Source organism: Cryptomeria japonica, chromosome 8, assembly GCF_030272615.1.
Source record: "Cryptomeria japonica chromosome 8, Sugi_1.0, whole genome shotgun sequence".
Classification (NCBI taxonomy): domain Eukaryota; kingdom Viridiplantae; phylum Streptophyta; class Pinopsida; order Cupressales; family Cupressaceae; genus Cryptomeria; species Cryptomeria japonica.
In genome coordinates this window covers 273,357,508-273,380,160 of record NC_081412.1, presented here as the reverse complement: position 1 = coordinate 273,380,160, position 22,653 = coordinate 273,357,508, and the positions used below count along the sequence as shown (strand labels likewise).

The following is a 22,653-nucleotide window of genomic DNA, read 5'->3' as shown; positions in this document are numbered from 1 at the left end:
AAAATATAAAAAAACCCTTGAAATTTAGAGATTTCTAATGATTTAAAGCTTGTTTCATGCACCCATTATTGAATAAAGCTTAAAGACACTATAACATCATCAAATAGAAGCTCTAGCTCATCCTCAGCCTCAGCCTCAGAGTAGTTTGTCTACCTCCTACAAAGGCGTCTAAGGTAGGTCCTGGATGACTGAGTAGCCATAGTCTCCGCCTGTGAGGTGCCACAATGATCAACATCAATTGTGCCTGTACCGGATCGTGCTCTATCCTCCTCCTTTGCCATAGCCACAGCCTCAGCCTCTTTGTCTGCCATGTCTGACATGCCACGGCGTGAGTCTTAGAGCTCGGACTCGGCGAGTTTTACCATAACTCGCCTGACTCGCCCGAGTCAAGCGAGTTATGAGCAAAACTCGCCGAGCCCGAGTCACCCGAGTCCGAGTCACGAGTTGTCAAAACTCGTCAAGCTTGGCTCGACTCACCAACTCGGCAAACTCGCCTGACTCGTGGCGAGTTTGGGAACTCTGGTATAGACACACATCAACGAATAATGGTGGAGAGATTTTTGTTAGATGTTATAGTTGGAAATGCTCTGGTAGAAATACATGCAGAAATCATAAACAAGGCCCATGGCCTGTTGGACAAAGCACCTCAAAGATATGTCACCTCAAGGAATGAAATGAAACAATTGCAGTATGAACACGGACTGGATTTCGCAAGGAAGCTCTCAATATTTTTGAATTGATGATGTGTGACATTTAAATTGTGGCATCTGTGTGTATGTGTTTTCTTGGAACCTGCAGATCATATATAAATATAGGCTGTATTTTTATGACATTTCCTTTTGTAGCTGGATCACAGGTCATAAAATGATACATGCTTTTTGTAAGAGACAGACCACGAACCCAAATTGTTTGTCTGAATGTCTCAAATCGATGTCACCTCATGAAATGCGATGGCTGCAAGTACATTGAATAGACAATTTTTGTCAGACGTTGTAGTTTCAACTATGCCTGTATACATGCATGACAACTGTGAAATAATAGACAGCATTCCTTGTTTGATAGAATGCCTCCATGCAGTTGACTGTCTCCAAGGCACCTGAATGCCTATAGAACTATGGTGATTGTGTGGACGTGTTTTTCTTCGTGCCTGTAGACCATATGTCAATGCAACTTGTTGAGGAATTGAAAAGATACGTAAGTTGTTGATAGAGTGTCTCAAACGATTGTAGTCTTTTGCTGCCATCGTAGGCATGCTTGTTAAGCATGGAAACATAAATATAGGCAGTGGGCTCTTTGACAGAATGTTGTGAAGAAATGAGACCTCATATCATTTCGTGATTGCATCTCGTTGAATACATAGACAAGGCATGAAAACTGTTTGACATAATCCCTCATAGACATGTCATCTCATGGAATACAAAAGATATGTATTGGAGTAAAGTCGAATTCAACAACCTTTTCCAGTACCCTCCAATCTGCGCTATGAAATGGCATGATGAAACAATACATAAAGGAATGCAGAAATTTATCGAAGATATGGCTTGCAGCCAAGCACACATAATGTAGAGGCAACTAAACAGTTTTCAAGGTTCCATAACATTGGCATTGGAGGGAACAGCAATGTCTACCAAGGTTAACTTGGAGATAGAAGAGTTGTTGTTGTCAAGAAACTTGAAACTTGAAATGGACCTGAAGCAAATTGTGAGTTTCTAATCAAGGTTGAGCTTCTATCCGGGCTTCATCATTTTCATCTTGTTCCACTTATTGGGTATTGCATAAAATTCCACTGAAAGGAACCTTGTCAATTATCGGTATATGAATATATGCCTAATGGTGGTCCTAGTAGCAAAGGTGATTGGACCCATGGGCATGCAATGGTTGATTCCAAGGATGCTTTTAAAAGAGAATATATTCGTTCTAATTGGTAAATTTGTTTCATTCTACATTGACATAAGTCTTATGTTTCATGTAAGCGAGAGTGGCATCTTAAGGAGTCAAAACAAGTGACTGAATTGATGACATTTAAGAGGTCATCATGATATTTTTCCAATCAAGCCATAATGTACACACAATATTAGTCAATGATATGAAATGCCTTTGACAACATCTGTATTAGCTCATGCAAGTTAAGATGCAGAATCCTTACCTTCTCATAATTCATTCATTGGTTATGATGTTCTATAAGGCCTTATGGATGTTGCATGTTCGGGTTTGATGGAGACGACATTGTGTACTATTGAGGGTATAAAGGTGTATTACTATAGGTTCACAGAACAAAAGGATGCTTAGCAGATGTACGTGCAGCTGGAGAGCATGTGGAGATGAATTCTGGTTATTGGTGAACGAATATTTCTTTCAATGATCAGGGTATCAATTTATGGGCATTTTGCAACACCTGATCCTTTTCGTCCTTATGGAGACCCTTGGAGTTGTCTTTTCGTTTCAAATGGAAAGATATAAGTTTTATGCTCACAATTGGTCAGATGGTGATATGGTTACAAGAACAAATGATGCAGATGACAACAGAAAAGTACCTCAACACGACCCTAACTTGAAAGTTACAGGTTTCAAATTGTATTTTGTAAAAGTGACTTATGTCAATCATTGTAACAATTAAAGTTAGAATTTGGACTTGATTTTTGTAAAAGTTAGAAAAATCCTAGCTTGTCTCCGAAAAGGGTAGTTACTCTTAAGTGTTATCTTATGGTAGTTATCATAAGTGGCTATTTAGGAAGTTATCGTAAGTGGTTAACTTAATTGGTTATCCTAAGTAGTTACACAAAGTGGTTACGGGTTGGCTATCAAAGTGAGCCTATAAATACAAGGCTTTTGCATTGTAAAACGGAGGACTCTTATGAAGGGAAAACTCTGGAGAATCTTTTGGAAATTTTTTGTGTTTACACATTGTACTTAAGGGTTTTTGAACTTGTATATTTTCAAAATGATAATGAAGAATGCATTGAGTTCGTATGTCTTGAATGTATTCATGAGTTATTGTTACTTATTTCTCGTATGTTAAATTATTAATCCCTTTATGTATTGGTGGAATCCATTGGTCTTCAATTTAAATGATATATGTAAATGATGAACCATAATCATACCCTGGTATCTTCATTTGAATGTGATAAGATAACCTATTTCCTCGTATGTTGAGATTCTTTATCCTTCTTTTGTCATTGCATATCAAACATATTTTGTGCTAAAACCCCCTTTGGAATTAGTCATCAGTTGTGGAATCTTAGTTGGTATTTGTATGTCTACCATTGGGGTTTTTGTTATTCACCTTTCTTTGGTTTAGTTTTCTCTCCTTTTTGTACTTTTAGGTAAAAAGTACACAAAAATCATAAAAAACCCCATCATGCGAGGGAGCTGCCCCTCTCAAACGCAGAGGAAGATTGCAGTTTAATTGCAACCTCTCCAACTGTTGGCGCGGTTGTCACTGCTCTTCGGGCAAACAAGGTGAGTTTCAGAGAAACAATCACAATGACAAATCTATTTACCAACAAGGTGCTTGTGCAGTGTCAGTGGTACTATTTATCTCCATGTTCCTTCTAGCGTTTGTTTGATGTTGAAAGTGCTGAAACCTTTGGTTTGCCACAGATGTCTAGTCTCCTTGAGATAATGTTTGTTGCATCTATGCAATAGAGTTTGTAATGCTAATGTTTGTTGCATCTATGCAATAGAGTTTGTAATGCCCCCACTTCGAAATAGAATTTAATAATTAAATTAAAATACAAAAGAATAAAAAATTAAAATATAAAAGAATATAACTAAATATAATTAAAATTTAATCAAGTAAATCAATGGTCAAAACATGAAATGACTCCCTCAAACATGAGATATAAAAGGGAGAAGAGAACCCCATTTGAGGGAAATATACTGAAGGGAATAAAAAGTGCAGATCTGATTAGACAATAATGAGGAGGCATGACCCTTTAAATGGATGTCTCTTTTCCAAGAAGAATGTCTCCTCAACAAAATAGGATAGTATAAAAGGATATGGAATGGAGGAAGAAAACACACAACCAGAATCACACCAAAGAAAACATTCAGCAGATCAAAGAAGAAATAATTCTGAAGAAGGAAATAAAGGAATTTCGGATCAAACCTCTAGCCATCCAACAGAAAATACATCAAAGGAATTAATCTTCAAATCAGGCTTAAAACAGCAGTCTGATATTATTTTCAAATCTACCCTTCTCAGCACTCTATACTCTCACAACCATTGTGTTGAGACATGGACCAGCTAGGACTCGAACCTAGGGCCTTCCATATGCTGTTGGAGTGCTCTACCACTGAGCTACCGGCCCCTCTTGAACCAGGCCATCGTCGGTCCGGGTGTGGGCTTATTTCCAACACCAACACCCCCCCTTAAGCCACACCTCTTGTGTGCTTGGGGCTCCTAGCCTGGACCTAGCTCTAATACCATGTTGAGACATGGACCAACTAGGACTCGAACCTAGGACCTTCCATACGCTGCTGGAGTCCTCTACCAATGAGCTACTGGCCCCTTGGACCAGTCCATCGTCGGTCCGGGTGTGGCTTATTTCCAACACCAACACGCCCCCTTAAGCCACACCTCTCGTGTGCTTGGGGCTCCTAGCCTGGACCTGGCTCCGATACCATGTTGAGACATGGACCAGCTAGGACTCAAACCTAGGACCTTCGATACGCTGCTGGAGTGCTCTACCACCGAGCTACTAGCCCCTCTTGGACCAGTCCATCGTCGGTTCGGGTGTGGCTTATTTCCAACACCAACACACTAGTGGTATATATATACATGTTGCTTATGCATAATAGATAATGCTTAAGTGCATGATTATATGATAGAATATAAGATATGCCTAATTGTCTGAAATCCCTCTTGTGGGAGAAGGCCTGAGGAGTAAGAGATAGGTGATGAGCGGGCTCATAAGTAGGCCATCCTAGGATGACCTTAGTGGCCCCCAAGACAAGAGGGCACTTACAAAGTCAAGGAACTCCCTTACGACCTTCCCACAATCCTACAAGAGGTCATGTGTCTTAGAGAAGATGAGAATAGGTATACATATTGTCTTAAATCCGCCTTGTGAGAGAAGGCTTGAGGTGTAAAAGAAGGGTAGTGAGCGAGCTCTTGATGTGTGTATTATGCACATAACATTTCAGAATAAAATACCAAGGTAATTTACCCTCTCTTGAACAAAATCACCTCAGATGCTAAGAATGAGATCAATTAAAATGATTTCAAGGTTTCTACATGTCAGGTCTTGACGAGTGGGTAACTCAATGGTCGATGTGAATTGTTGTGTTCACTTGGGAACTTACGCAAATATTTGGATTATCATGAATGATGCGAAATAGGTGTGCTGACAACTTAAGGTTTATCAATATGGCTCTGGATTTACTTCTTACTAAAAAATGGGCAAAAGGAATAGGGTTCAGGAAATCTATTCTTAGCCTAGGAATGTAGGAAATGATGAACAGATCTAGTGGAATCAAACTAGGCAAGGTCTCACAAACAGGTATTGACACAAGCTTAGTGCAATCGTCTAAGGTATACTTAAAGATTTTCAGGCTATCACCATCAAACGTTGACAACATCCAAGTTGATGCTTATCAAGGGACACGTAATAGTTGAAGTTAAGCTTACTTAAATTTCCAGTTGACCACACAAGGTGCACTTACCAGCGGCAAGAGGCTAGTGGTATGGACTAAGGATTCCACACAAATATACTCAACAAATCTTCCACTCAATCTAACATACATGAAAATAAATTCTAATCTAACTTGGAGGAATTGAGAACTATGAATGCAAAGACAACACTTGAAAAGCAAAATCACCAACAATTGAACAATGATTATGATTCAAATAGCTGCAGTATATACCAACAATTCTACAAAAACTCTCCCTTACAAATGAGAGACAAGGAGGCATATATAGAGTCTCTTACAAAATGAATGGCTAAGATTGATCCAAGATCAACGGCCGAGATCATGCCAACAAAACCCTAGAATTCCTCCCTGCATCTCTCTCTCTCCTAGCATATTCCAAGAATCTAGCCAATACTAAATCTAACTCTTCCATGGAAATGCTAGGCAAGGTATCCTGTTGTAAATCAATCACGTCCAGTGAATCCGAGCAAGCATCCAAAGTGTTCTCCCAATCTGGCATGAGCTTCTGCGAACTATGAACATGAATCAACAAAGAGACCAAGTCGTCTATCTGACTCTTCTTCAAAGAGTCCAACTAGCAAAAATACATAAATTTCATCTTGTCTCTTAATTCGGCTAAGTGTAAACCACTTGCATCACTAACATCAACACCCAATAATTCCTCAATCGAGGCAAGGATCTTCATCTAAATGTCCTGAATCAATCCCTCCATCTCCATACAACTCGACTGGGCGTTCTCATAAGTTGATCTCTTCACGGCCAATGAACAATACCAGCCATGGAAATCATATTTGTCTCTACTGTGCACAATGTTCTCGCTAACCAAGGTGGAATTAGGAATCTTCTTCAAGGCCTGGAGGCATGGAATAGTCTTCTCTTGAATAGGCCGTAATTCTTCCCAAACTCCCTCCAAATAGTGGATTCTAAACATGAGCCCTTCTGTCCTGCACAAACTGAGTAAGGAAATCATCTGCCTGCTTTCTTGTACTCTCAATCCACTTTTCCACCTTCGAGAGTGTATCTCTCGCTGCCTCATAGTGTGAATGTATTCCATGGTCAACTGCAATAGGGGAAATAAGGGTGGGATTTTCATGCCTTATCCCTGCAATGTAATCTCTAAGTCTGATATTCTCTTCTCTATAATTTCTTTCTCCGCAATCTCTTTGTCTAACCTTGCATCGATTGTCATGAGGTTTTCACCAACCTACTAAAATTCTTGTCTTCTGGATGTACGACCAAGGGCAACCAAAGTGATATGGAAATCTATAGGAGTAGCAATGTCCGTTGTCACGGCTGCAATAGGAACAGCAATCTGCGCAATCCGCATTCCTGTCTCATCTCTAGCTATGTGCGACAAAATCTCCGCTCTCTTGGGTTCTTTCTCCTTAGCACTCCTAGCTAGGTAATCATCAATGTCGTCAATACGTTGTACCTCTATCATTTGTTTACTTTTCTCCATACTTCTTATCAGCCATTCAGGAATAGCGGCCATTTCCATACCATCATTGAGACACATTTCTCGATCAAGTCCTTTCAATGCCGAGATAACATCATCATCATCATCAAGATTATTCTTGGTCAAATCGTATATCTCATTTCCCAAACTAGCTTCCAAAAGGACAGTAGGGGATCCCAGCTGCTCATTATTCTCATTTGGAGGTGCAGATGTCGCCGTGGCATGTAACTCTTGAGTATTCTCTGGTAGTATCACTGTGTTGGAACATTGTTGGGTTTCCTTGTTCTGCTCTATTATTTCAATCACTTTGATTGATGAGACACTGAGAGGTGGTGAAGGAGTGATAGGTGGAGGAATAATAGTCCTCTGTTTCTTCTTCACCTCCTCAATCTTCTTCCCTCTGGCCTTGACTTCTTCTGGCGTGTTCTTCCTTCTCTTGGGAGCTTGACTCTCTTCGTCTGCATGAATCCTGGTATCACTGATAGTCCTCTAATCATCCTCGGAAATAGACTCTTTCGGCTGCATCCTTTCATAAGTGAAGGGAACACCAATATCAACTAACTTATTCATCTGTATATCTACCCATGCACGGGAGAAACTCAAGACCTCTCTCATCAATACATTCAGGTCAGTCTCTTCTGACTCTGACCAATTTGGCAATAAGATTGCCTTCTTCATTTCACTCTCATATTGTGGATGCGTGTAATCTCTGTCATCTAACACTTGATCAAGAATGAGGAAAAGTCCACACTTCTTCATGAAATCCACTAACATTCTGGACCACATTCTTCTCTTCACTGCTTGCTCGTCCATCAAGTTGGCCCAATAATCTTCTATGTCAACTTTGTGAATGAACTTCTCCACCCTGATCCTTCCTACTTTCTTATCTGGATCAAATCTTTCTTTTTTCTTATATGTAGCAAATCGATAGAATGCAAGCTCCTCACTCGCAGTGCTAGCAGCTATGGCTGACTAGCAGACCTCTGATGTCTTCCCAACTGAAATAGGGAATGTCATGCCTATCCTATGCTTTTCTCTTTGAATGACATCGAATTCTAGATGATGTCTCACTATTTCCAACAAGATCATTTTGTCGGTCGAATACCTAGGAAGTCTGTATGGTTCAGATTGAAACCCATGAATCCTGAGGTACGTGAAAGTGGGAAACTTAATATACCACGATCCATATTTCTCTATTAGCTCTGTTGCCTCCTTGGACAATCTTATGTGGATTCCACCTTGCAACATTCGTGTGATGTACATAGTGAATGCATCATACACTCTCTTATAGTCTTCAATTCTATACATGCTCAACTGGGGATAGCATTCATGACTCCTGAATTGTCCTTGCCCATTCCCGACTTCACCTTTGCATATCAATCCTCTGTATGAAACAAACCGTGCACGCAGGTATACCAGGTAAGAAGTCATGGCGAATGACTTGGACCGCTCTACATTCCTCAGCTCAAAGTCCAGATTGTCACTTATAATCTTAGACCAATTTACCAATGTCCCTCTAAGACAATCCTGGATGAAATAAAACATCCATCCATCGAATATTGCTCCCTGTGGCATCCCCATCACTCTGTTGTGTAGGAATATCAAGTCGCTATATTCCTCTTTGAAGTATATGCACATGAGTGTCTTGGGAGCCTTGGAATGATGAGACCTAGGCTCAATCATCCACTCCTTGCTTATCATATTCTTGCATGCACCCATCTTTTTCGTGTATCTTTCTGTATATTCATCCTTGGTCACATCCTTCATATTTGTTCCGCGTGGAATTCTGAACACCTCAGCAATGGCGTCCTCAGCAAGGTTGGCAATAACGCCCTTAGGAGTTTTGATCATTCGCATGAGCGGATCATAACATCGTGCACATTCCAGGATGAGCTCACTGCACTGTATGGACTGTGGAAATCCAGCGGCATGGAAAATACCACTCTTCATAATGTTCACATATGCTGGGGAACCTGATTTCCGACTCCGAACATCCACTGTCGCTTCTGGTCCAAGTCTAGGAAATGCATGTTTGTATCTGTGATCTCCTATGTTTGTATCTGTGATCTCCTTCCATCTGGATGAAATCTTGAGCTCTGGATAGAATCCAGTCTCCAGCATCTTCAATAGTTCTTTCCTTAAATCCAGACTTTGACATCGCACCTTTACGAAGCTTGAAGTTAGACTTAGGAAAATAAATAATGTTTTTGATAAAATTCCTAACTTTCTAAAGATTTTAGCTAATTAGAGCATAAAGTCAAGAGAATAGTCCTACACTTTGTAGATTTTGACAATTAGATTCAAAGTGTGACAATGCTAGGGCATGGAAACCCTCTATAAAATTCATTAATACCTCCTTATGCTTAGAAATTATGCAAACTAAAGTGCAAAGGAGTATACCGGATCAACGATGACTAAGGAAAGGTGTGAAAGGTTGTGTTTTCACACAAAAAGTATGTCTGAGGACACCTTCCGTAGTCAACAATGGAGGTCATAAATCTAAAGACAACTTGCAACTAATAAATTAACTTCAAACAACATGTTGCAATCCTTCAAAATATGCACAAACTCAATAAAAATCAGTTTTGATGATGAAAACAATCATATCCAAGAATGTAAGTGTGGCTGGTAAAAAATAAATTTATGAGGACAAGTCTGAAAATTAATTACTTCAGACTTACCAGCACCTTGCAAAGTAGTGAAAGATCCCTGAAAATGATAGAAAATAACTAAGGAATTAGCTCCAAGCAAAATCGCCAAAGTGGTTAGGTGGCTGGAAATGAAGATTCTGAGTAACAGCTGCCTACAATGGAGTTTTCAGACCTGCAACAGCAATGAAATGGTCTGAAAAATGCACTAAAACTCCACAAAACACCTCCAAATCCAAATCGCCTAAGTTGGAATTGGCTGGGCAATAAAAATTAAGCATGCAGTCAACAATGGAGGTCTGGATCTGAAGCAAACCTCAGATCTGAAACAAATGGCAGCAAGGGGGAGGCAAAGATGACATCAAGCATGCATGGAATCCACCAAAGATAGCTCCCAGCACTTGCAAAATAAAAATCGAACTTTCCCAGCTATAGCGCCATTTTTGAAATTCTGAAAATGTCTTCAATGTAGCTCAAATCTACAACAATGGAGGTCTGGAACAACAAGCAACAATAGAGGAAAAATATCGCCAAACTCTCAAACACTAAAAATCGCCACCTTTCACCAAAAATCGCCAAATTTGGAAAAATTGCCAAACTTGGGAAAATCGATAAATCTAAAAATGGTCTTCAATGGCAGCAAGGGAATGGATAGCCAAGTTGGAAAAAATGGAGGAAAGAATCCTCAACCCAACACTTCACTTCAGCACTTTGCCAAAATTCGCCAATAAGGGAGAAAAATAGTCTTTCATGGAGACACCTGGCAGACTTAAATAATAAAATATTGCTGGAAACTCCTCTCTTATACTTGCTTTTGCCTCTTACTTTCACCACACAAGCAATGTGGGATAAAACACTTGCTTATATACTTGATTGCCAAAACTAACTTACTTCTAGCAGGTTTAAAATATTAAATGTTTATTGCAAGTTATTTAATTTTTTGCTTTTAAAATTTTAAATAATCGCTAATCATCATTTAAAAGCAATTAAATGGGGCTCACTTATTAAATATTTCAATTTTAAATCAATATTGAGCCTCCAAGGGAAAATTGACTTGGGTTGGGATTGAAAAATCCCATTAAAATCACTTAAAACGTTAAAATAATCCCCACAAGGGAAAATCGATCTTAGCTTGGATAAAAATCCATGCAAAATTTCATCCAAATGCATACAAAACAGGCTAGGGGAAAATCGATGGCAGTTTGGACAAGGAATCCACACTCCAAATTCACTTCATTTGCAAAAAACACACCCTGACGAAAATTCGACCTCAGTCTGGATGAAAATCCGGACTCAAAACTCATCAAAATGCTCTCAGTGGAAAATTGACTTGGGTATGGACTGAGAGTCTGAACAAAAATGCGCATTAACTTGTCACAAAACAGCCTGGTGGAAAATCGATCCAGGCACGGAATCATCCTTAACATTGTCCGCACTATAGTCCGCACTCCAATTCGCACTCCTGGTGGAAAATCGATGGCAGTCTGGAAAAATCCTGACACAGCGCCAAATTTTAGCACTTCCAAGGGGAAATCGATCCAGGCATGGATAACAGTGGTGGAAAATCATAGCCAGTATGGATTTCAAGGGAAACCCATGTGTAGTGTGGATTTTGAGTGGGGAAAAGGGTGGGTGGTTTGGAATATGAGGGGGAAAAGCACCTCTAGCATGGAATTTGACCTTCTAACCCTTGGAATATGGATTTCCCTTAGGGATTTGGCATTTTAACCACTCAAAATCACTTAGAAACTTCAAAATTAGACTGGACTTGGGCAAATTTTCCAAAAAAAATGAGCGAAATGCTAGGAAATTATCGGGATAAAGTGCGAAATCAACCTAAATAATACCTAAGAGCGAGAAAACAACTCCAAAAAGGTATGGGAATACCATTGCACTTTAAAATCACCAATGCGCGTGTTTAAAAACACATTAACGCTCAAAAGGTCAACACTTAGACAAAATTTAGGATCATTAAAATATCAACGTTAGCAACTTGATCCTAACACTTCAAAAACCCTAGACGGCACTAGGCATGATCAAAACTCCGAGACTCGGGCATGAGAAACACAAAATTGCCCACTAAGCAACCAAAACCCTAACCTAACAACGCAGAAAGCAGGAAAAGAGGGAGTCCCCGCTAGCAATGGGGTGATGTGTGAAAAAGTCACAACACGAGCTCATAAGAAGGTCATCCTAGAGGGACCATTAAGGCCTAGGACAAAGAAGGCATGTATAGAGTCAAGTAACCCCACCTTAGAACCTCCCCCCAACTTCACAAGATGGCATCTATTTGTAGGGAGACGAGACATGGTTGGGGAAAGCAAGTACAAGTTGCTAAGCAAGCAAGAGGGCTCTAGCAGACATCCACTCTTGGGCTTAGTGTAGAAATGGCTTCAGGTGGACCCATCATGTCCCTTCCTCCAAACCCTAATATGCTTGTATAATATTGTTGATAGTATATGAATATGATGTGGTTTGTCTAATCCTAATGATTTTATATATATATATTACAAATCCAAAATCGCATTATTAAAGATAATATTTGTTTTGTAAGATGTAAACCTAACCCTAATTTGTCGCAGTTGTTATTTTAGGGCAAATTAGGAAGGGGACATTACAAATGGTATCAAAGCATGCTCCTACCATCCTACAAGGTAAAGATGAATCAATGAATCATTCTAGTCAATAAGAAGGAATCTCACAATACGTGTATTCGCGTGTATGCTCCGTGTTTGCATATATCCATGTGTATGTTTTGTGTTTTTGCATGTATGCTCCATGTTTGATTCATACCTAATGTGTTTTCAGCATGTTTATTCCATGTGTGTTTCCAAAGCCATTTCATATTGGAAATCATTTTGAACATTCCATGATAATTGCTTGGGGACAAGCAATCTTGGGTGGGGTGGAGTGTAATGTCCCCACTTTGAGATAGAATTTAGTAATAAATAATAATGATGATAAAATTAAAAGACAAGAATAAAAAATAAAAAATAAAATTAAAATATAATTCAATATAATTATTAATTAAAATTTAATTAAGTTAATGAATGGTCAAAAGACATGAAATAAAGCGTTGTGACTCCCTCAAACATGAGATATAAAAGGGAGAAGAGAACCTCATTTGAGAGGAAAATACTGAAGGGAATAAGAAGTGCAGATCTGATTTAAATAAGAACTGCAAATCTGATTTAAATAAATGCAGATCTGACTAGACAACAATGAGGCGTGACCCTTTAAATGGATTTCTGTTTTCCAAGAGATGTGTTTCCTCAATAAAATAGGATAGAATAAAAGAATATGGAATGAAGGGAGGAAGGGAGGAAGAAAACACAACCAAAATCACACCAAAGATTTCATTCAGCAGATCGAAGAAGAAATAATTCTGATAAAGGAAATAAAGGAATTTTAGATCAAACCTTTAGTCATGCAACATCAAATACATCAAAGGAATTAATCTTCAGATCAGACTTAAAATAGCAATCTGATATTATTTTCAGATCTGCCCTTCTCAGCACTCTATACTGTCACAACCACTGGTGGTATATATATACATGTTGCTTATGCATAATAGATAATGCTTAAGTGTATGATTATAAGATAGAATATAAGATATGCTTGATTGTCTGAAATCCCTCTTGTGGGAGAAGGCCTCAAGAGTAAGAGATGGGTGATGAGCGATCTTGTAAGTAGGTTGTCCTAGGATCACCTTAGTGACCCCTAGGACAAGAGGGCACTTATAGAGTCAAGGAACTCCCTTACGACCTCCCTTGAATCCTGCAAGAGGGCATGTGTCTTCAAGAAGATGAGAATAGGTATATACATTTTGTCTGAAATCCACCTTGCAAGAGAGGGCTTGAGGTGTAAGACAACAATGGTGAGCGGGCTTGTAAGTAGGCCATCCTAGAGGGACCATTGCGGCCTAGGTCAAAGAGGGCACATACAGAGTCAAGTGAACCCCCTTACAACCTCCCCCCAACTCCACAAGATGGCAACTGTTTGTAGGGAGACGAGACATGGTCGGGGAAAGCAGGTACAAGCTGCTAAGCAAGCAAGAGGGCTCTGGCTTTGGGTGGACCCATCATGTCTCTTCCTCCAAACCCTAATATGTTTGTATAATATTATTGATAGTATATGACTATGATGCAATTTGTCTAACCCTAATGATTGTGTGTGTGTACACACACACACACACACACACACACATATATATATGTGTGTGTATGTATATATATATACATATATATATGTATATAAATATATGTATGTATGTATGTATATATGTATGTGTGTGTGTGTGTGTGTGTATGTGATTCATGAGTTCTCAAAGTTGATTTATGCTGATCTATGTTTTGGTTTTAATGATTTTAAGTATACAGATTTTGAATGAGTTAGAAGTTAAAAGATTGACCACCGATTCACCCCCCCCCCCCCCCCTAGTGGTCCGGGGTATTCCAACAGGGGCAACTTAGAATCTAATTTTACAATCAGTGTTTAGAATCTAATTTTAATATGTTATAATTCTTGTTTAAGCATATCGATAATTAGAATCTAATGTTAGATATTTAAACATATCTAAAATCTAATTCTTATTTAAACATATCTAAACACCATCGAGGGCAGTTCATTCTACAATCCATTAATATCTTCCTTCGAAAGATGTCGTTGAAATCTAGCAGTGAAGTTTTATCAACGAATGAAATCTCCACAGTTCAATTTGAGTTGTACCAAACAAAGCGCCTGGACCAGACCTGGTAGGAACAAGAGAATGAACCCAGGTCGTACCAGAATCCGTATCGAACCCGGCTCCAATTCCACCCCTAAGTGCATGAACCTAGTATCTGAGCTTTTACCTTAGATGACAGCAAGATCAACTTGGTGTGCATTCAAGCCTCCTTCAATCACATTACATACAGGGTATTCATCATCTAAGTTGATAATGACTACACCTATACTAGTATAAATATCTTAAATAAATCTATCTTAAAAATTGCCAAAGAGATATCAATCTTAAATTATTTTATTTACTCAAGCATTATTTACTTTACTTCAGAACTATTTAAGAATTATTTTATTTTATTTACATTGTTCCTTATTTTAATTTGAAGAGTTATTTTTATTTACTTATAAAGTTATTTAATTTTACTTTAGAATTATTTAAAAATTATTTTATTTTATATTGTTTACTATATTTTTATTTGAAAAAAGCTAATTTTTTATTGTTAAATAGCAGCTAAGGGTCTGTACCCATATATTAGATCCAAAAAAGAGTTTTTACATACAGTTGAAAAGGCCAATGTCATACTAGACCAGCCATTTCAGACTACTTCCTCATTCCACTAATGACATAAGCCACCATACCCTTAACAGGTATCTGAGACACAACAAGATGTCTCTCAAACCAAAATAGAGACAAAATCACATAATATCTACTCATCTAATACTAGACTTCCCTCCTTGGAACATATCCAACCCAAACCAAAAAACTACCCATCCTAATACATATTATAGCAAAAGGCCAATCAATTAACTCGTGGCATCACAAACCCACCAAAAACCATCAATCCCATTAATGGGCAAAACTACAATAGGAAAGCTGGCTGCAAACTTAGGCTTTTGCTCCATGGTTGTCATGGGAGAAAAGATGCATGTTGAAAAAAGCTATTTTTATTTACTTCAGAGTTTTTCATTTTACTTTGGACCTATTTAAGAATTTCTTTTTTTGACATGTTTTACTTTATTTTTATTTTAAGAGCTATTTTTATTTACTTTAAGAGTTATTTTATTTTATTTACTCAAGTGCCATTCAATTTTAATTATTTTATTTTATTGTATTGTTTACTTTATTTTATTTGAAGAACTATTATACTTTTGTATGTAAATTTTAATTTTACTTGTGGTAATTCTTTTTCTTTGTTTTTACTTTGAAAAGTGTAGAAAATATTGTATATTTATATGTTCTTTTTAAAAGTTCAATTTTATAGTTATCCCTTTTTTTAATGTAGGTCAATTGTGTTTTGGTTTTTATTTATGCAGTAGCAACATGAGAATCTTTGATTCCGCTGTAGAACACCTAGGCTAACTACAGAATCCTTTTACTTTATTAAGTTTATTGACATTAAAAAACTTGTATTCTTATGCTCCTCCATAACCTCATATCCTACTTCTGAAAAATGTCCCCACTGGGGACACCTCCTATCTCCAAGCGACTATACTTCTAATAAAGAGTACAAGACATCAATTCTAAAAGCTGAAACTTCTTTCCTCATAATCTCTAACAATAGTAGATGTCATCTTCTCAAAGAAATCCCAACTTCAATTCAACAAACACATGGACTGACTGAATTGGAGAAATATGGATCAAAAATCCACTAAAAGTACACTCTGTGATAGATGAAAGTGCTAACGTGCTTAAAATAAATTCAAAAAATTTAAATGATTACAAAAATTTTCATTGTGGACACATAAACTGACATAACAAAGACATCACGAAAAATGACTTGAAATATAGAGCTAATACCAATTGATAAGCCGTTCAACCAGAGTATGTTGAAATTCAACACAGAATTACCACTATAACCAGCAAAAACAATTTATCCAGCTGGGCAACTGCATCCACAAGAAGTGAAATCTCCTGCATCTGTAAAGAAACATGCAAAAAGAAGAAAATTGAGGCAAGGTTTGAAGTATGTTTTTTGTCAGGTTATTGTCAAGAGGTTCTTTCAGGTATAATTTGAAAATAGCTGAATTTTGAAAACAGAGAGATTGGTAAATAGAAAAGAAAATAGAACCAGAATCAACAGACATACCTGTGGGGCAGCTTCATGAATAACATTGATCACATTCAGCAGAAAGCACCGTTCCTCATCTAAAAGCTCTTTGACCTTTAGATCTAAACTCTGTACATTCTGCACAGCTTTTGTTAAATCACTGCTTAAATTATCATTTGCTATTTTCATCCAAGGGATGTCATCTTCACTATTTTCTTTAGCATCCTTGACAGTTTGTGTACTAGAAAGTAATGGTCTCACTTTTTTAAGGATGTCATCTCCAAAGTATTCTATATCTGCTGCTGAAATTACCAATCCACTGGCACCTGCTTTTCTCAACCTAGAAATTAAGCTAACCACAGTGCTCGACTTAATTGAGTCGAGCATGACAAATACTGGTATGGTAATGACTTGGCAAACACTATCAACCAATATATCTGCTTCCTCTTTGTTCTCAATGACAAGCATTACGAAATCAGCACCATCAGTAGCACTTGCACTCTGGGCAGACTTAGAACTTCTTACAGTTCTAGCCACCAATGGAAGAAGTGTAGAATCTAATCCAGCACTTTGCATCATATTCCTTGCAATGATAGCAGGCAGCCCTGAAGTGAAGAACATGGCATAAGCTATAGAATCTAGAAGAGATCTTCCCATTTCACATTCTAATTAAAATGATTTTAAATATTTTAAGAGTTGTAACTTAATGACATTAGTTTTCCACAATCCATAGTTTAGTTCAATGCTGCTTCTGGGTTAGATCGTGTGAAAAATTTTGCATTAATCATCAAAGTGCTTCCAATATTTCATGTAAATGAGAGATAGTCACGTAGACACCCAACAGTTGGGAAAAATATTCAACCTCACCTGTTTGATAAAACACACTATATAAAGCTAGTATAGGCTCAAGTTAAAATTTGTCACAATGATAGCACGCTCAAAAGAAGATAATATAAAATCTGCAACAAAAATGTCATTCGAATAGCCAGTAATTTATTAGAATTGATATGTGTATTATAATGTTGAAAATTGGTTCCTAAACTCCAGCAGTTTGAGGAAGATCCAAACTGGCAGGGTAAAATCTTTCTACCAATTATTTCCTTCGGAGTAAATCTTGAGCCTTCGTGAACATAAAAATTTGAGGAAGCTATTAGCAATATTGCCAAGCAGAAGACACCTACCTAGATGTTGGTATTGTTCCACCACAAGTGAAATTAAAATCCTCAATACTCCATTAAGATTTATACAATATACATTTGTCACCAACACAATTCTAGTCCACTCTTTCCTTGTATGCAAGAAAAAATGAAATTGTAAACTTATTAACGTTCTCTATACATAGTAACTGGTTGATACAGTTGTAACTGGTAAAAAGAAGTGACATGAACTAAAAAGGATGTGTTAAAAGAAAATCTTTTAGATTCCAAAAATATTCTAAAGGTGCTCAAATACAAAATTCAAATCCTCTCAAAAAACAAATATAATAAATATGGTAACTCTAATAAAGTAGAATGGAAAACTGATGAAATAAAACACTACCCACTCCTATCCAATGTTCCAAGGGAGCACGTACCTTGGATCTGAATGATGTCCCAAACATCCCAGATCTGGCAAGGAGTTGGAGAGGTTGTTCCCTCTATCCCCCGTTTATTCTAAAGTTTTGGGGGCATTCTTCTTTTTTATTGCTCTTTTTGGGGACTTCCTAGTCATCCCTTGGACGTCTCAACATACCTTGGCCATTCCAAAGACTATGGGGCACCCCACACATCAAAGGCATAAATAAAGCAAAACAAATAAAATCCTAAGCTGCCCAGCTCAAATAAGATTTTAGAACCCATGCCCATTGCTGTTTTGCATTTACCAAAAGAGGAGGAAAAGGGAAAGGGAAACAACAAGAAGAGGAAGACGAGAATTTTTGAAATATCCCTCCTTGTCTATATTTTTTAATTTCCAGAATTTGGGATATTTTGATCTGTTCTATTGATTTTGCTTTTTCTTGATTTTTTTTCTTATGTGTTTTCTGGTTTGAATTGAAAATACAAAGACTTGGAAATAATTAACGAAAGGAAATTGCAAACTATAATTAAACACCCTTTTAACAATTCCAAACCCTTGCCTACCAAGTACAATGTTTAAATTATTAATCATACCAGGTTGTCTGCCAATTGAATCTACATGATTGCTGATGATGATTAATAGCAGCTACAAGAAAGAATTTAGAAGTCTGGAAAATTGTTGATCAACCCTGAGATTACGCCTAGACTGGCAGATGCACACACTAATTCCCAACGTCCCAGTGATGACAATGTCCCAGCATTGGAAATGGGGCAGCTGGCTTGTGCAAATAAACTTGGCCTAATTGCAGCAATCAATGACCGAATTGTGGCCCCTGCAAACCCTTGGCAGGTGTACGGCCTGCTCTAAATGGTACGGCCCACTAGTAATGGCTGCAGCTAGAATAAGGGAGCAAAATCAATAGAAAAGCTGCCCCTCACACAGCAATCCAATCTACTGATAATAACTTCTCTATCAAATTTTGTAATTGAAAGCTCATATGCAGCCTCTAATTGAAGCTACCTGTTGTGATGTCCTTGGGTGATCTTTCACACCTACAGACACATGAATCTATGAGAGATTTCGTTCTCAAAGATTGAAAGTTCTCCAGAAACCCTTGTTTCCCCTCAAGGTCCAATTTTGTGCATTCAAAAATGCCAAAATGAAGTTTCAAATAAACTTTTTTATCTCGTCCAAAAAAAACCACACCTTTTGGCTCCGTTAATCATTAAATTTATTATTTCATTAATTTATCGAATTTCTCTAAAGTGGGCGCTCAATATGATGTTATAAAGTCACTTTATTGTTTTTTATAAAGTAACTTTATAATTTATTTAAAAAGTCACTTTATAATAAAGTAACTTTAATTTATTTAAATAAAACATTAAAGTTGATTTGATATTAACTTTAATATTTAAATATTTATTCATAGTCATCTCTTGGCCACTGAAAACGGACAACGAATGCTACACCTGTGGCCCACTGGTGATGCCTAAAAATAGCAGTACCTCCTAGAAAATAGGAAGTTGGATCTGAGCTCCTGAAATGCCAAATGAACCCCCTGCAAGGTCCACCAGTCCCCAAATGTGGTTCCCTATCCACTATATTAGCCTACGAGAACCACTATTGATAGGCTAACCCTACTAAAAATACAAAGTACCTAGGAAGGGGGCATTTGGTGGAAGTATGTATTGTTGTGGTTGTCATTGATGTCAGACTTGTTCCAGTTTGGTCTAGAATGTCTGAGGTGTAGAGATATCTTGTTGTGTTGGCGTTGCAGGTGTTCATTGGTTGTTCCAGAAGTGTTTGGGTCCGAAAAGTGTTGCTGACATTGTTTACTATGGTTGTCTTTGTTGGATATAGTTTTGGTACCATGGATATGATTGTTGAGTGGTCCAAAAACATCTTTGTGTTCTTCAGGTGTTGCAGCATTGTTTGTTGCTAGTCGTGATATTCTATGTTAGACCTATTCTTAGGTCCGAATATGAGTTGTGGGAGATTGTTTGATGTGTTAAGGGTCTCACCGTATCGTCTGGAGATTCAGATTTTAGTTGTTTGCATTGGAGAGTATGTTTTGATAGTTAATTGCTTATATGGATCCATAGTGTGTGGATATGTTGTTGGTTATGTTCCGATGATTGCGGATCAGTGAATTGATCATTGGAAGATGTGTTTTTGTCTTCTCTTTCTCCTAGAGTGGATCAGCGTGTGTATTTTTGGTCCGGAAGGTATATTTTGATTCAAGACGACTTGGTTCAAGCTTTGATGATCTATCGTGTATATAACAATGAATGTGATTGAGTTAAGTGAGTGTGATGAGGTGTGGAATATAGATGATGCGAAGATAATCAATGAGGTTCGATGAAGTGCAAAGAAGAAGAGTTGTGTTTGAATGATATGCAAGTTGTGCTGAGACTATGGCAGAGATATGAGACAGAGTGTTGACAGTTGAGGTCTGAGTTGCGTGTGTTCTGATGTTGGTCACTTGATGCAGAGTTCAAGGACAGCTTCATGATCAGGAGATCCTTCTTTCATATCATTTTTGTATCTTGCCCCTGTTGCAATTAGCTAAAAAGTTTTGCAAGTCCTCTTTTGTATCTTGTGCCATGAGCAGTTAGCCTTTATTTGCACGTTTGAAGCAGTGAACTCCCTTTTGTAATCATTTCTATCTAATGGATTATTTTGTGAGTCAATACTCATCGTGGTTTTTCCTTGTTTGGGTTTTCCACATAGAAAATTTTGGCGTTCATGTGTTGATGTTTAATTGTTTATGTGCTACATTAATTTCTGTTTTGGACTGATTCATCCCCCCCCCCCCTTTCAATCCTGCCTTGGGTTCAACAATTGGTATCAGAGCAAGGTTCCTCTTGAGTAAGCTTAACCGATTGAGGTAGATACGGTATGGCGCAAGACATGCATTACAAAGTTCCAATCTTTGATGGTACAAAGTTTTGATCTATGACGTTTTCACACCTCACCCCATTGCAAATGGGGACCCCCTACATTTTAGGCCCTCTCAGTCTTTTGGTTTTGGTTCTTTTGGTCTTTTCGCAACAATCTCTTCGGTCTCCTCGGTTTGCATATGTTTTGGGTGAATTTGATCAAGTCTGCAAGTTGTTTGAATAAATTTGGCTAAGTCTAGAACCTGTTTTGTCCATTTTATGGTTTTGCCCTTCAGACTTGGATTTGAGGCCTTTCCTTTAGGGTTTTGGAAAAATTGAACGTTGCATTGGAATTAGAGCCCTCCAAGGAACCCGCTAGTGAAATTTGTGCAAATTCTGAGCAACTTTCTATTTTTAGAAAGTTTCTATTTTTTAGGGATTTCACTACCTCCCGGATTGTCTTTATTTCGCCAAAAATCAAACTTACTATTTTTAGAAGTTTCTATTGTTGGTAAATATTATCCTATCCTATTTTGTCCTAATTTAAACATTTTGAAGTACTTACTATTTTTAGTAAGTCTATTTTTGGCAGGTTCTACACAGGCAGGGGTTCCGGCACTAAAGACTGAGCATTCCTGAATATTACTCTAAATCCAAAAAGTTGAAAAAGCAGGCTAATTGATCAAGAAACAGCTGTGTGGAATTGTTGACGTGTATTTTGTACACTATCAAACACAGAATAAAATACCCAAGGGTACCTTATCCTCTCTTGAATAAAGCCTCTGATTGCTGAAGATGTCGCGAAAAAGGATCAATCAGGATGACTCCAAGGTTCTTCAATGTAGGGTCTCTACGTGTGGATAAGCACCAGTGGTCATTGTGAATGCTGTTTCATCAAGGGGCCTTACGTATCCGAATTGCAGGAACAGAATTTTCCTAAACTAACAAGTTCTCAAAAAAGATCAAAAGATAGGGTTTGCAAGAGATGAATTCTAATCAAATCCTAAAAATGACTCAATGTAGGCTAGACTTGATAAGATTCTACCAATTTCAGTATTGTCGAGGAATAACAACTCTACTGAAATTGATGCGATCTTCTAAGGTGACTAATGATTTTTCAATTCATCAAGAATCATAGACACTACCATGAAGGTACATATCAATAGTTCAATAATGATTGAAGGTTTAAGCAATCCAAATATCTCCAATTGACCACACAAGGCGTTCTTACAATCAGTAAGAAGCTAGTGGTTTGGAACGTGAATCTCACCAAAGATCAAGCCCAACACTTAAGTCCTTCAAACTTAAATACTATTTCGATTGAGAATGATTCAAGAAAGTAAACAACCATGAAGATAGCCACAAGAATTGTAATAAAACACCATAACTTCAATATTTTATTGATCTCAAAGCCAAAATAGACAACAATTGCTTGAAATTCTTTCTTCAATGCTCAATCTTGCTACAAAATAACTTTCTTCTCTCCAAAAGCTCTAATCTTCTAACCTCTAACTATCCAATCTCTAATATCTTATTCTAATTACAAAATGAAAATGAGTGAGGTTATATATAGCATCCTCAATTACAATGAACGGCCTAGATCAAAAGAAGATCAACGGCTGAGATTCTGACACCTAAACCCTAATTAGGGTTTGTTACAAAAAGTTCCCCTTTTATTGAACAATATTAAA

The 22,653-nt window shown here is 37.6% G+C and overlaps 1 protein-coding gene across 3 annotated transcripts in view; it reads right to left on the bottom strand.

The window, feature by feature from the left end:
- The window catches only part of LOC131072438 (probable transmembrane GTPase FZO-like, chloroplastic), a 123,968-nt gene that overhangs the window by 60,604 nt on the left and 40,711 nt on the right, over window positions 1-22,653 (bottom strand). For all 3 annotated transcript variants that reach the window (XM_058008595.2, XM_058008597.2, XM_058008596.2), the window contains exons 2-3: window positions 16,566-17,131; window positions 16,328-16,396 (exon numbers count right to left, since the gene is read on the bottom strand). In XM_058008595.2, coding sequence (XP_057864578.2) covers window positions 16,328-16,396; window positions 16,566-17,131 — 635 coding nt within the window. The remainder of the gene's footprint in view (window positions 1-16,327; window positions 16,397-16,565; window positions 17,132-22,653) is intronic.